The sequence below is a fragment of the Heloderma suspectum genome, chromosome 5, assembly GCF_057233095.1.
Source record: "Heloderma suspectum isolate Gila_16-S chromosome 5, 16-S_ref, whole genome shotgun sequence".
NCBI lineage: Eukaryota > Metazoa > Chordata > Lepidosauria > Squamata > Helodermatidae > Heloderma > Heloderma suspectum.
In genome coordinates this window covers 232552427-232567121 of record NC_139462.1, presented here as the reverse complement: position 1 = coordinate 232567121, position 14695 = coordinate 232552427, and the positions used below count along the sequence as shown (strand labels likewise).

The 14695-nt window shown below is 49.2% G+C and overlaps 1 protein-coding gene across 1 annotated transcript in view; it reads right to left on the bottom strand.

The window, feature by feature from the left end:
• The window catches only part of LOC146345320 (uncharacterized), a 62377-nt gene that overhangs the window by 18611 nt on the left and 29071 nt on the right, over nucleotides 1-14695 (bottom strand). The window contains exons 7-15 of the mRNA XM_084859840.1: nucleotides 14044-14111; nucleotides 9540-9663; nucleotides 8165-8368; nucleotides 6847-7020; nucleotides 6426-6596; nucleotides 4283-4465; nucleotides 2613-2765; nucleotides 1692-1856; nucleotides 689-772 (exon numbers count right to left, since the gene is read on the bottom strand). Of these exons, the coding sequence (XP_084715966.1) occupies nucleotides 689-772; nucleotides 1692-1856; nucleotides 2613-2765; nucleotides 4283-4465; nucleotides 6426-6596; nucleotides 6847-7020; nucleotides 8165-8368; nucleotides 9540-9663; nucleotides 14044-14111 (1326 nt within the window). The remainder of the gene's footprint in view (nucleotides 1-688; nucleotides 773-1691; nucleotides 1857-2612; nucleotides 2766-4282; nucleotides 4466-6425; nucleotides 6597-6846; nucleotides 7021-8164; nucleotides 8369-9539; nucleotides 9664-14043; nucleotides 14112-14695) is intronic.

Sequence of the window (14695 nt, the reverse complement as noted above, 5' to 3'; positions counted from 1 at the left end):
GGACTTCAGAGAGCGCAGAGTTTGGAGGCAGAACGTTTTTGAGCTCTGAACGTCAGAGCAAGAGATTCCACATGGCCTAGCCATCAGGCCTAGTAGCCATCAGTAGTCTTACTCTCCATGAATTGCTCCAATCCCCTTCTAAGCCATCCAAAGTGGTGGCCATCATGACATCTCGTGGAAGTGAATTCCACACTTTAGCTCTGTGCTGTGTGAAGACGTCCTTCCTCTGATCTGTCCTGAATCTCCCACCAAGCAGCTTCATGGGATGATCCCACTGGGTTCTAGTCTTATGTGAGAGGGAGAAAAATGTCTTTCTCCACACCATCCCCCCTCCCATTATGTACTGTATATAAACTCGAAACTCTCCATAACCCTCTACGCATCTGATAAAATGGACTGCAGTCCATGAAAGCCTGTGCCAGTATAAATGCTTTCATATTTTTTCTAAGCTACACAGAACTCGGGGCCGTTGCCCAAAAAAGAGCGGCCCCCACCTCCTGCAGAGCCTGTCTCCCATGTGCAGAATGAACACACGGCTTTCTTTCCCAGTTAACATGCAGGTGGGACAGGAGTCCAGAATGACATAACTTTTTCGAATGGCAGAAGCACTCCATGAGCAGTGCACCCATGAATCCAGGCCTCAGCCAGCACCCTTGCGAGGCCAGCCCAAGCCCATTCCACCCCTTACCGCAAATGGCGCGTGCCGGAGGCGTGTGGCACTGGGATGAGACTTGGCCCATCTTCTCTGCCGTGGCCCACTCACTGCGCAGTTCTGGAGGGGAGAAGAAAGGTGCTTTTATTTCCTGAAATGGTGCCATCTCCATGCATGGAGCGTTGCAAGGTAGAAGAGGACAGGACCCTGCCCCAAGGGGATTATAATGGAGATTTTTACATATGGGAAACAACAGAGGAAGAGGAGAGAAACAAAAGCAGGTGTAAACAGGCAGAGGGGAGGGGGAGAATATGCATGGATTTTAGCTTGGCTGCAGCAGGATGCATGGAGAGGGTGTGCAGACTTGGTTACAGCAGGGTGTGTGGCAGTCATGGAAAAGGGGGATTTGGAGGAGAGGTTTGAAAGAAGCAAGGTGAAATCAGGCAGCTGTTCTGGAAGGGAGTTTCAAGCATTGGAACAGCAAGGGAGAAAGGGTGGGGTTTTATATTATTATTATTATTATTGTCGTTATTATTGTTATTACTGTTATTTTTATTACCATCGCTATACATAGTGCTTTAAGGAATAACAAAAGCCAAAAAATAGGGACAGGTTTCTGTTCCAAGGACCTTACAGTCCCCCTTTAGACTTTGGGGAGCGGGGGAGAGGCAAGTGTAAAACCAGGAATGGATGGGAGCAAAATGCCCTGCACACCACAGCTCTCCATTTGGTAGCTGAGCTCATGGGATCCCACGACCCAACATCCATGACGTGCAGGAAGACACCCAAACAGCTCGGTCTGCCTTGCTCAAGCTGGTGGCCTCTAGGTGCGTTGGACTGCAAGTCCCATCATTCCCAGCCAGCATATCTGGAGGGCTCCAGGCTGGGGAAGATGGAGGTGGAAAGTTCATGCTGCAGATCCCGCGCTGCCAGAGCACGCGCCACTGAGCCGAAACGCAAATCCAGGACAGTTTCCACAGCTGCCCCACATGCACCCCAGTTCCAGCCCGCCCAGCAGCCGCCCCATGGGAAGACACACCAGCTCGTCCTCTTCTTCCCCCTTTTCGTCTCTCTTTCCCTCCTGCTGCTGCTGCTGCTGCTGCTCTCTTGCCAGGCAGGAGTTTGGAAGCGTGAGGCCGGGGGACAGGGATGTCCTTCAAGCAGTTCAAGAGGCCGTGCAGAGGGCTGGTGGCTGGGCTCCACTCTGCATTGGGAAGGAAAGAAGACCGGCTCAGCGCACAGCACGAGGGCCTGGCAGGCAGCGGCCGGGGCGCGACGGAGGTGGGAGCTGAATGGGAACGTGGAACCAAGGAGGCAAATGGGGGAGTGCCCCCTCTCGTCCTGGGGCACAAGGGAGAATCCAGTGTGGGAACCCGGAGGTGGAGTGACCCCCCGCCGCCTCCCTAAATCCAGAGTGTCCAGGTAATCTATGGCAGCAGCTGAGAGCCCTCCAGGCAGCCCCCTTTCTGGGGTCCAGGAGCTGGCAAAGTTTGGACAAGGCTATATCTTTCTGTCTTCTCCCACCATTACGATCACGTCACCCCTCCCCTCAAGTTTCTGCACTGGCTCTCTGTTGTTCTGCTCATGTTCCTAGTCCCTACGTTTCGAGCTCTGCTGTCACTTGTTACATCGCCCTTCCCACCTCCATCTTGGCTCCCACTCAGACTCAACTCCTGTAGGACTACTTTATCTCCTCTCTTGCCTCCACGCCTCCTGCTCTGCCCTGCCATCTTCCCATCAGCCCCCCCACTCCTTCTCATATTCCTCAAGCCTCTTTTATCAAGTGCCCTCTCCACAAAGGGCCCTTCTGACACATCCCGGCCTCTCCCCATCCCACCATCAGCTTGTCATCCCAGCACAGACTGTAAGCACCCAGGGGAAGGGAACGCAACCCTTTCATGTTCTTTGAAGCCAGCCCCAGATAGCAACCAGGCCCTGCCCTGCACGGGCTCAGTCTCACCCTCTGGATATGGAGCCCAGAGTCCCAGCTCCATCCCTGCCTCTGGGCTGACATGGGAGGAGCCGCTGCTCGGTCGGGGCTCGTGCTCCTCCCTGGGGGCACCCTTCAGGCCTTGCAAGGGCGGCTTCTCCTCAGCTGCTGCCTCTGTTTTAACTGTCGCAGAGAAAGAAATGGAAGAACGTCAACACGGGGCAATGGGTGGCGGAGGAGCCCGGGCTTTTCTGACCCCCACCCTGCCAGAGAATCCCCGGCACTGCAAGGCTGGTCACGTTCCGATCGGTCCTGGTGGCGGCCCTGAAGTGAAAGGAGACAGTGAAGAACCAACAAAATAGACACCGAGCCCTCCTCCACCCATCCCAGAAGTCCCTTTTGTCTCCTTAGGGTAGGCCTGAGGTTCACGAGATCCCAGAGATGCCCAGTGTCCAGAGGGGGGTCCGTGTGAGTCGACTGCGGCAAAACCAACCAAGAGTCTTGTGGCACCTTAAAGACTAACACATTTATTCCAGCATAAGCTTTTCTGGACTATAGCCTCCCTCATCAGATGCATCGACTATTATGGAGAATTTCAGATTTTTAATACAGTATGTATGGTGGGGAGGGAGAATTGTGAACACTGAGGTCAGAACAAAATGAAATGCAGAAATACTGCCAGTGACAATCACATTATTCAGTGATCATTCACAGTGCAGTTGCTGCTGATAACAACATCCTGGCACTAGATAAGCCAATTACATGTAGCATGATAAAAACTCTTTATCCTGATTCAAGCCCCTGGTGTTAGAACTGAACCTGATGATGAAACCTGCAGCCTTCCAGATGCCGCTGGACTTCAACTCCCAGCATCCCAGACCATGAGCCATACTGGTGGGACTTGGGAGTCTGACAACATCTGGAGGGTCAAAGATTCCCCAGACCTCCAATAAATGTATAATAATGGGGCGTGGGGAAGCAGGAATTATGAAAGCAGTAATAGGGGTGGGGAATGTGCTTACATGGTTCAATGTACCAGGGTGAATTTCTCTCTGTGTTGAATGGCTGATTGAAAAACTAATAAAACCAAGGTCTTTTTCTTTAAAAGGTACTTTAATGCAGATTAAAACTAAAGGTGCAATCCTATGCACATTTAGGCTGAAAAAAGTCCTACAACTCCCAGGCTGGCTGGGGCATACTGGGAGTTGTAGGACTTTTTTCAGTCTAAATGTGCATAGGGTTGTGCCCTAGGAGATTTATGGCAACTTAAAGGCTAACAACTGTGTTGTGGCAGACATTTGCAAGGGCTGGAGTCTGCTTCTTCAGCAGCATAAAGGGTTGTCCTTGGTTGGCAGAGCAAATGGATATCAGGGCATGCTGGGAGTTGTAGTCCAACATGCCTGGAGGGCACCAGGTCGGGGAAGGGCGGTCTACGGTGACTTGCAGCAGCTCTCCGCAGTTTCCTGCCTGGGGACCTTCTCCATGGAAAGCACATCCTCCTGCACTGAACTACGCCCCCTCCCCTGAATTTCATCAGACACGTTACGTTGTCCTTCACTGACAGATCTTCAGCGTAAGTCCTCTGGACCCCTCCTCCAATGGTCCACCCTGGCACGCAGGGCTGAGTCGGGAGGCTGCTCTTCTCGGACCTCTTCCCCCAACCCCTCCACAATCCCCCAGCAACACGAGGGGAGCCTTACTTTTAACGCCCAGGGCGCCCGTCTTGTCCACAGTCCTCCCCTTGCCTGCGGCTCCACGGGGGCTCACAGAACGACTGGGTCTGTCCAGGTACTGAAGAGGGGGGCTGCTGGTCATCGGCTCAATTTTAACTGCAGACACCCCGAAAGGAAACACCAAGGCGCAGGTAGCCATTGCGGGGCAGCCTCAGCAGAGGCAGCCCAAGATGCCGACGAAGAAAGAAGAAAATTCAGATGGCACGTGCGTGCATACATGCTATTTTTAGAGTGGAACTTACAATATAAATAGAAGAGCCATTACAGTTTTACCCAAATAGCGCTAAAAATATAATCGTGAGTCACCATTTGCTGCTCCAGACCAGTTCTCATGCCCTGCTTCAGGGAAGGGCGAGCCCTAAACTGGCGTCCACTGCAAGCGGAGCAGGATGTACTGCCTGAACATCAAGGTTTGTCCAGCGCCAGCTTTAGGGATGTCCCATGGCTGCTGTTCCCTGCTGAACTTCCAACCCAGGACTGGCGAAACTCCAGCCTGCAGGCTTCATCTGGCCCGCAAGGGTTTCCCATCCAGCTCATGGAGCCTTGGCCTCCCTCCGCAGGCCCCACCCCAAGCCCCTATCCCTCCCCTGGCTCGGAGGCTCCTGGGGGCTTGGGGAGGAGGTATGGAGAGGTATCCCCTTGTTATCTCTGATCGGTGATTGGAGATAACAGCGGGATTCCTCTGCACACCGCGCACCAACGAGAGGGTGAGTGGCACGAAGGGGAATCCCCTTGTTATTTCCGATCACAGATCGGGCCTAAACCTGGAGTTCATCTGAACTCGCACTCTGTTGCCCCTGGACAAAATGATGCAGTGGAGAGTCTTGGGTTTGGACCTTTGGGAACTGGAATTGGGGACCTGCCCAGCCATGAAAGCTCACTGGGTGACCTTTGAGCAACTACAGGGAACTCTGTCTTAAAAGAACCACCCTAAAAAGGATGGCTAATACCTGGGAACCTGCTGACAAAGGACATTAGAGATGTGAGTACATTTAAGCTGCATTATCCTGGGTTTCCCTGGGGTTGGATTTGGTGGCAGAAAAATGGCCACCCGTCCTCTAAGGCAGGGGAGGGGAGAAGGTAGATTGGGACCTATTGAAGATGTCTGGGTGTTCGTCACGGCTTTCTGGCTCCTAATTGACTAAAAATAGCAACAAATAAACACACACAAACATACCCTAAATTAAGCTGCTGAAATAGCTTAATGTGTGTGTGTGTGTGGGAGGGGGGGGACTAGCAGTGGATTTATGTCCTAGTCTCAATATATGCTCAGAGGCACCCTATCCTTAAGCCTCAGCAAGAGTCCACCCTGCTGAGCCAGGCTCCCACTGGTGGATCTCAAGAGTTCTAGTAAAAAAAAACTATAGTAGATCCCACAAGCCTAAAGTCTGCCCAGCCCTGCTCTAAGGAAAGCCATACAGACAGCGAGCAAAGCGGTGTAGTGGTTATTATTATTATTTATTACATTTCTATACTACCCCATGGCCAAAGCTCTCTGGGCAGTTTACAGAAGTTAAAACATTAAAATACAATACAGAAAGTTTAAAAGCCATTTACATAAAAACACAGAGACAATATACAGAAACAACATCTAACTAAAAACAACTTTGAACAGTCAGTCATAACTAAAGACAAATCCAGGACTGATTAAAACTCATCATGTGCTGCCAAATGCCTGGGAAATGAGAGTTTTTAACCTGGTGTTGAAAAGATAACAATGTTGGCGCCAGGTGGACCTCATCGGGGAGCTTGTTCCACAGATGGGAGGGCCACCACTGAGAAGGCCCTCTCCCTTGTTGGCACCTTCCGAGCTTCCCTCGGAGGAGGTACCCGGAGGATGACCTTAGATACTGACTGTAGAGTACGGGTAGGTTCATTTTGGGAGACGAACTCCGTCAGGTATTGGTTAGAGTGTGGACTGGGTTCAAATCCCCACTCAACCATGAAACTCACTGGGTGACTTTGGACGAGTCACTGACTCTCAGCCTAACCCACCTCACAGGGTTGTTGTGAGGATAAACTGGGGAGAAGGAGGATCACGTATGCTGCGTTGGAGGAAAAAGCAGGATATAAATGCAGCAAATAAAATAAAACAAATGCTACGTCTTACCTGCTGCAAAGAGGCCACTGTCCTTCACCTCCGGTGTATTCATTCTCCTGCCCCCTTCAGCCTGGAAGGTGGAGGTGTTGCCCGTCAGTGCAGCAGGAGAACTAGATCCTTCCCTCCCAACGTTCCCTGGGCTCTGGACCCGTGGCTCCTCCTCTGTCACCTCTATTTTAACTAGATACAGAAATGCAAAATCAGGACCATTTGGGCGAAATATAAAATAGCGGCATTCGGAAAATATTGATCTAGGATTCATTTGGTCTCATACAAAACATCGACGGGTGCAGGTAAGCATAAAGAATAAAGGACACAATGAAGATGCCAGGTGAGAGTCAAAACACAGGTAAGGGTGGACTGGGGCAAAGCACTGAAAGCCTCCCCTGCCCTGCTGACTTGGGAATGTCCATATAGTGTCCGGACTCACCTCGGATGGGGGGAGACCCACTCCCGACTTCCCTTCTTCTGAGCCCCGGGGCCTGTTGCCAGCCGGCTGTGGATGGTTTGGAGGATGCTGGCTGGGAACGGCGGGGCTGATGGACGATCAGTTCCTTCAGGCATTTCAGCAGGCCCTGGAGGGGCTTCTCCTCAGCTGTCCTTTCTAAGCGAGGGGAAGAAAGGACAGTCGTTGAAAGACAAATCAAGGTAGCCTAACTCAGTTTTCCCCAACCTGGTGTCCTCTGGATGCATTGGACTGCAACACCCATCATTCCCATGGGGATGATGGGGGTTGTAGTCCAGTGCATCCAGAGGGCGCCAGGTTATTTAATTAATTTATTACATTTTAATTTATTACATTTTAATTTATTACATTGTATTACATTTTTATACCACCCAATAGCCCAGGGTTAGAGAGGACTGGTGTAGCTCCTATGGAAAGGAAGATTAAGAAGAAATCCCATCAGAATCTGGTGGGACAGGAGGAGCAATAGGTTTTTCCATATCGAAAGAGTTGGGCTTGGTCTCTCTTCCTCCTCTTCCCCTGCCCTCTGCCCTTTCAGCCCACCCACCCTAATCTCGCACCCCACCTGCCTTCCGTACTCTCAAACCCTTGCTCAAATTTTGGCAAATGCTCCGAAAACCTGTCTCTGGGAAGCAGAATCAGTCCTACGTAAGAAGCAAGTCTGTGGATGGTTGCTGGCATTGCGTCACGCTCACTGGGGATGGATGTTACCGTGGGGGAGAATTAGGGGGGGTCCGAGAGCACATGGGTAAGATGGTCGCTCAGAGGCAGAGCACCTGGCTTGAAAACTGAAGGGCCGACGTTCCATCCCCGGCACCTCCAGTTCAAAGGGCCAGGTCGCAGACGATGGGAGAGGCAGCTGGAAGGCAGCTGCCAGCCAGAGCACAATACTGGACTCGACAGAATAGTTGTCTGACCTGGTATAAGGCGGTTTCCTGTTTACGTCAGCCCTTTATTTCAAACCATGAGGACCGGAATCTTACTACTTGCACACAGAAGGTCCCAGGTTCAATTCCTGCCAACTCCAGTTCACAGGATCAGGTCACAGGGGTTGCGAAAGGCCCCTCTTTGCCGGGGACCCTGGAAGGCCACTGCCAATCAGGACAGACAGTGCTGGACAAATCATCTCACTTGGTATAAGTCCCTTCCCCATGCTCTTGCCCTACACCCCACCTAGCACAGTTTTGAGATCGTTCATGGCTGGCCAAAGGGCTCTTCCAGATCACGCGCGAGAGATCGGATCTGTTCCTTTATCCCAGGGCTCCTTCCCTGGTTTACAAACCTCGTACAAGTTTTGGCGAGGAGGAGTCAGAAGCGCCCTCCTGGCACGCCCTCTTTCCCGCTGTCTCAAGCCCCGTCCTCTCTCCCGCACTCCAGCTGCTGGACGAAGAGGCGCTAAGGGAATCAACCCAGCCTGCCTCTCCTCTCTTCCAGGTGCTTGGTGGGAGCCCGTTTGGCAGGGGCCCGTTTCTTTCCCCAGTGCCTTCTGTGGGAAGAGAACAATCAAGGAACGCATCAGAGCACGGCCTGCATAGACGTGCCACTGACTTTTGCACAAAACAGCAACGAAAACAGAATTTGGGTCCCATATTATGGTTCAGTGACTTCTGAATCCTGGGCTGGCATTCCCCAAATCCGCCACAATTGCAGCTATTCCACTTGCAGGCCAACTTGGCTTGAACGAGAATCATTCATTCTCACAGGATTTGCATCCTCGCAAGAGTTCAAGCCCTTTCGCTGCGAACCATCTTCAGTTTGGCTACAAAACAGGCATGTACAAGACACTGGTAACCGTTCCAGCGGCCTTAAAAACTCTACATGATGCAATTCGACTGTGAACAAAAAACATAGATGCATAAATACATCCGAGAACATCCTTGAAGGAAGGGAAATATCAAAGAGGGGGGAAGGGGTGGGGAAGGGTCCCAGGCAGGCAGATAACCCCAGGTATTCTCTGGTTTGGCTAGCCCTGAGAAGAGGGATCTTCACTGACAGTTTTGGCCACAAGGCTGAGTAGAAATGTGAGCTCAGTCTAGAGTAACTGGCAGTTAAGGAGGGAGTTGTTTTTTATTTCTTATTTGTTTTTATTGTATTTATTTATTTATTTACAATATTTATATGCTGCTCCATATCAAAGATTTCAGAGCGGTGAACAAGAAGATAAAAGAATAAAATGCCATATTAAAACAATTAGAACATTTTAAAAGAAACAGATTATTAAATTTATGTCCTGCCTTTCCCCCTCTTGCAAGGAACCCAAGGCAGCTTACATGGTCCTCCTCCTCTCCGTTTTTATCCTCACAACAGCCCTGTGAGGTAGGTCAGGCTGAGTCAGTGACTGGCCCAAAGTCCCCCCAGTGAGCTTCATGGCCGAATGGGGACTAGAACCCAGATCTCCCAAGTCCCAGTCCAACACTCTCACCACTGCACCACACTGGTTTTCCATTTAGAGAACCATTTGAAAAGACAGAGAATTACTAGTAGCCCAAATGTCACGCATCACTTTGGGAGCCTTCTCCAAGGGCCAGTTCTTATATGCAACCTGCCATGTGGATGGCTGATGGAAATACATCTAGGTGGGGGTTCGGCAAGTCACACTTATAAACTGGGCCTCATATTATGGCAATAGTCGGAGCCTTTATTCCACTGCTTTGTACCTTCAGGGGGTGGCTCCCCAGCCCCTGGCGTTGCTCTGCCTGGTTCCGCATCTCTGGTTGTGCTACAATCTCCACAATCGTTGGACGCAGGTTGAGGCGTGCCAGATATTCTCACAGCAACATCCTTCTGTCCTCTGTTCTTTGTACAGGCACTGTGGGCAAGCGATCTTTCCAAGGTTGTGTCTGCTTCAACTAAGGGAACAAGGAACACTGATTTACTCACCTGCATATTCACCTGCATGCAATTCCTTGTCACCACTGGTGATGAAGTGAGGGTCCTCAAATACAAGGCTGGATGCGAGTTTGTTTTTAACTATTGTATTTTTAATGTAAGCTGCTCTGAGTGCTCTATGAGCTGAAGAGCAGCAGAAAATGTTTAATAATATTTTATTACTAATAATAATAACACACAACATGCAGAGCAAAACTGTGCATATCTACTCAGATGTACGTCCCACTGTGCTCAGCAGGACTTACTCCCAGGAAAGTAAGCATGGGGTTGCAAACTGAATCCTGGATGTACACCTGAATCTTGGCTGTAGAACAGCCTTTCCCAGCCTGGTGACCTCCAGAACAATGGCCATGCTGCCTGGGAATTATGGGAGTTGCAGTCCAACACATGTGGACAGCAACCAGTTTGGGAAGATTGCTGTAGGACAAGTTGTCCACTTTCATGTAACACTTTCATCCAATAAATTGGCTAAATTCATGCGAGTGGATACCCACTTGCACAATGGGAGTTTTCCTTCTCATCAACCATCCTGCAGCCCCCACCTGCCACCCAAATATGCTCTGGAGGGTCTTCCAAATCTCAGGGAGGAAGGGGAATTCCATTCGCTAGCAAGGTCCATTCCGCTGGCAGAAGGACACCATCAGATACAACCCAATTTTTCCGCATTCTGACAATGTTGGGGTTAGTTGGGTGCAGAATCTGAATTATAGAATCATAGAATCATAGAATAGTAGGGTTGGAAGGGGCCTACAAGGCCATCGAGTCCAACCCCCTGCTCAATGCAGGAATCCAAGTCAAAGCATCCCTGACAAATGGCTGTCCAGCCTCGTCTTGAAGGCCTCCAGTGTGGGAGAGCCCACCACCTCCCCAGGTAATTGGTTCCATTGTCGTATTGCTCTTACAGTCAGGAAGTTTTTCCTGATGTTCAGCCGGAATCTGGCTTCCTGTAACTTGAGCCCATTATTCCGTGTCCTGCACTCTGGGATGATCAAGAAGAGATCCTGGCCTTCTTTTCTGTGACAACCTTTCAAGTACTTGAAGAGTGCTATCATATCTCCCCTCAGTCTTCTCTTCTCAAGGCTAAACATGCCCAGTTCTTTCAGTCTCTCTTCATAGGGCTTTCTTTCCAGTCCCCTGATCATCTTTGCTGCCCTCCTCTGAACCCTCTCCAGTTTGTCTGCATCCTTCTTAAAGTGTGGTGCCCAGAACTGGACACAGTACTCCAGATGAGGCCTAACCAGTGCTGAGTAGAGGGGAACTAGGACTTCCCGGGATTTGGAAGCGATGCTTCTATTAATACAGCCCAAAAGAGCATTGGCCTTTTTTGCAGCCACATCATATTGTTGGCTCATATTCAGCTTGTGATCGACAACAATTCCAAGATCCTTCTTGCTTGTAGTGTGGTTGAGCCATAGATCCCCCATCTTGTAAGTGTGCATTTGGTTTCTTTTTCCTAGGTGCAGAACTTGGCATTTATCCCTATTCAATGTCATTCTGTTGTTTTCTGCCCAGCGCTCCAGTCTATCCAGATCACTTTGAATTTTGTTTCTGTCTTCCAAAGTATTAGCTATCCCGCCCAATTTTGTGTCATCTGCAAATCTGATCAGCATTCCCTGCACCTCCTCCTCCAAGTCATTAATAAAAATGTGGAAGAGCACTGGGCCCAGTGCTGAGCCCTGCGGTACCCCACTCGTTACCTCTCCCCAGTTTGAGAAGGTCCCATTGATAAGCACTCTTTGAGTCCGATTCTGTAGCCAACTGTGGATCCACCGGATCGTTGTTTCATCTAGCCCACTTTGAGCTAGTTTGCTCATCAGGAGATCATGGGGCACTTTGTCGAAACCTTTGCTGAAGTCGAGGTATATGATGTCTACAGCATTCCCATGGTCTACAAGGGAGGTGACTTGATCAAAAAATGAGATCAGATTTGTCTGGCAGGGCTTGTTTTGGACAAATCCATGTTGGCTTCGAGTAATCACGGCATTGTTGTCAAGGTGCTTCCAGATGGATTCCTTTATCATCTGCTCCAGAATTTTCCCAGGGATTGATGTCAGACTGACTGGTCTGTAGTTCCCAGGTTCCTCCTTTTTACCCTTTTTGAAGACAGAGACAACGTTAGCCCTCCTCCAGTCTTCTGGCACTTCCCCCATCCTCCATGATTTCTCAAAGAGAATAGACAGCGGTTCTGAGAGTTCTTCTCCCAGTTCCTTTATTACTCTAGGATGCAGTTCATCTGGCCCTGGAGATTTGAACTCATTCAAAGTAATTAGGTGTTCCTTGACCATATGCCTATCGATCTCAAGCTGCAATCCTGCCCCTTCAGCCTGTACTTCGCCTTTGCTAAGGGGGTCATAGACCCTCTTTTGGGAGAAGACTGAGCCAAAGTAGGAATTGAGCACCTCTGCCTTTTCTTTGTCATCTGTTATTGTTTTGCCATCCTTCTTTAATAGCTGAACCACCATTTCTTTCCTCTGCCTTTTACTATGCACGTAGCTGAAGAAAGCCTTTTTGTTGTTTTTAGCATCCCTTGCTAACCTCAGCTCATTCTCAGCTTTAGCCTTCCTGACGCCATCCCTGCAATTCTGTGCTATCTGCCTGTACTCTTCCTTTGTTACTTGGCCTTCTTTCCACTTCCTATATGTGTCCTTTTTTGTTTTCAGGTCATCCCTAAGCTTTTTGCGAAGACACATTGGCTTCTTCTGTTGTCTTCCACCTTTTCTTCTTGTTGGAATTGTTTGTGATTGTGCCTTGACAATTTCCTTTCTTAAAAGCTCCCACCCATCTTGGACTCCTTTTCTCATTAGCGTCGCTTGCCATGGGACCTTACTGAACATTGTTCTGAGTTTATTAAAATCAGCTTTCCTAAAATCCAGGGTACGCATTTGACTACACTCAGCTTTTGCTTCCCTTAGAACCAAGAACTCAAGTACAACATGGTCGCTTTCCCCCAGAGTTCCTGTAACTGCTACTTTATCCACTAAGTCATCTCTGTTGGTTAGGATCAAGTCAAGGATAGCCGATCCTATAGTTCCTTCCTCTACTTTCTGTAGGAGGAAGTTATCCGCCACACAAGTCAGGAATTTCCTGGAAAGGCCATGTTTTGCAGAATTTGTCTCCCAACAAATATCAGGGAAATTGAAGTCCCCATTACTACTACATCATGCTTCCTTAAAACATTAGCTATTTGCTTTTCAAAAGTTTCATCCTTGTCTTCTCCTTGATTGGGTGGCCGGTAGTAGACTCCGACCACCAGGTTCCTTTTATTCTTTGCTCCATTTATTTCAACCCAGATGCTCTCGATGGGGCTACCAAGCTCCTCCTCCTGTATTTCTGTGCAGAGAGATGTATTTTTCACATACAGTGCAACCCCACCTCCCTTTCTGTAATTGACAGAAAAGGCCTTTATACAGGTACTCAGCACAATGCAGGGCAGTCTCCACACTCCCATTCAAAAAGCCTTGATGTATAATTTATGCCACCTGGGGAAAGGGACCCAACAATGCACTAAATCACCCAGGTGTCTAACTCACCTGCAGCACTTGCAGTGCAAGCCTCCGGTTCCATCCCTGTTTGTGGGCTGCTGTTCTGTACCCTGGACTGACAGGGCTTGTTGAGAAGGGCTTCCTTCTCGCACTTCAGCAACCCTTGTGCCAGTTTCTCTTCTACAGCAGCCTCTGTGTTTGTTGCCACATCTGTGCCAATCAAAAAGCAATGCAAAATCAGTAAGAACTGCCTTTGATTGGGGCCTGTACAGCTGTCACGGGACTGTGCAAGTGTTTGATTTACTCAGAACACTTCATCATTAAGCATAAACACCTGCCCAGACCCTAAGATCATCTGCAGTGTCCCTCCTCCAGCTGCTCCTGCTAAACTTTGCGAGGGCCTTTTTGGTGATGGCACCCCAGTTGTGGAATTGGCTCCCCAGAGAGGCTCACCTGGCACCTACATTGTGGTCTTTTCAGTGCCAGGTGAAGACCTTTTTATCCTCCCAGGCATTTTAGTTTTTTAGGGAGCAATCCTATGGCTGCTAGACAGTGGCTAGATGGCCATAGGATATCCTTAGGATTGCGCCCTGAGTTTGTTTTTAAACGTGTGTTACTGTGTTTTTAGGTCTTCTCCTGCTGGTGGTTTTTACTCTGGTTTTAGTCTGTTTTAAACTTTTACTAGTTTTATATTATGTTTTATTATGTTGTATTTAAGATTTTAATTTTTGTGAACAGTCCAGAGAGCATTAGCTATTGGGCGGTACAGAACAGCCAAGGGGGGACCCACGTGTGGCCCACTGGCTGCATGTTGCTCACCTCTCTCACAGTGGTAAACCATCTGTGAAAGTCTGAGGCCTACAGAGGCAAAGGGAAAAAACTATCAGGCTTAGAGGTCTGGCGTTTTCTGTTGGGCGGGGTAACCCTGAGAGGAGTAGTTTCATTTCTCCAGTTACGTGTCAGTTTCATTTCCCCACATAAGTTTCATTTCTTCAGGCTTGAAGCAGTACTTTCGGTTTTGAGGGAGGAGGGTATATAAAGACAGCAAGAGAGCCAGTAAAAGCAGAGAGACAGCCAGAGCCTCAAGTGAGAGCAGAATCTGAAGAGTGAGCAGGAAGAAGCAGCCTAGAGAAGTCTAAGGACAGCTAGGATAAAGGAACTTACGTCTTGCAACTTTTATTTTCTTGTAAGGCCTTTTGTATCGCTCAGCTCTATTGTGTAAATACCTTTAGTTGTAATTTGCTTGCTTTAATTTACCAGTAAACTGTGGTGGTTAAACCCTGTGTCTAGAGTGTCAGTCACCCCGCGTCTACAGCATAAATCCCACGTTACTGGAAAGGGGAAGTTTAAAAGAAGGTGGGACTCTCAAGGAGTTAAGGGGTTGCTCAGGGGCCCAAGTCACAAGCGGAACCTTGACACCATCATTTAGCATTATGTCAAAT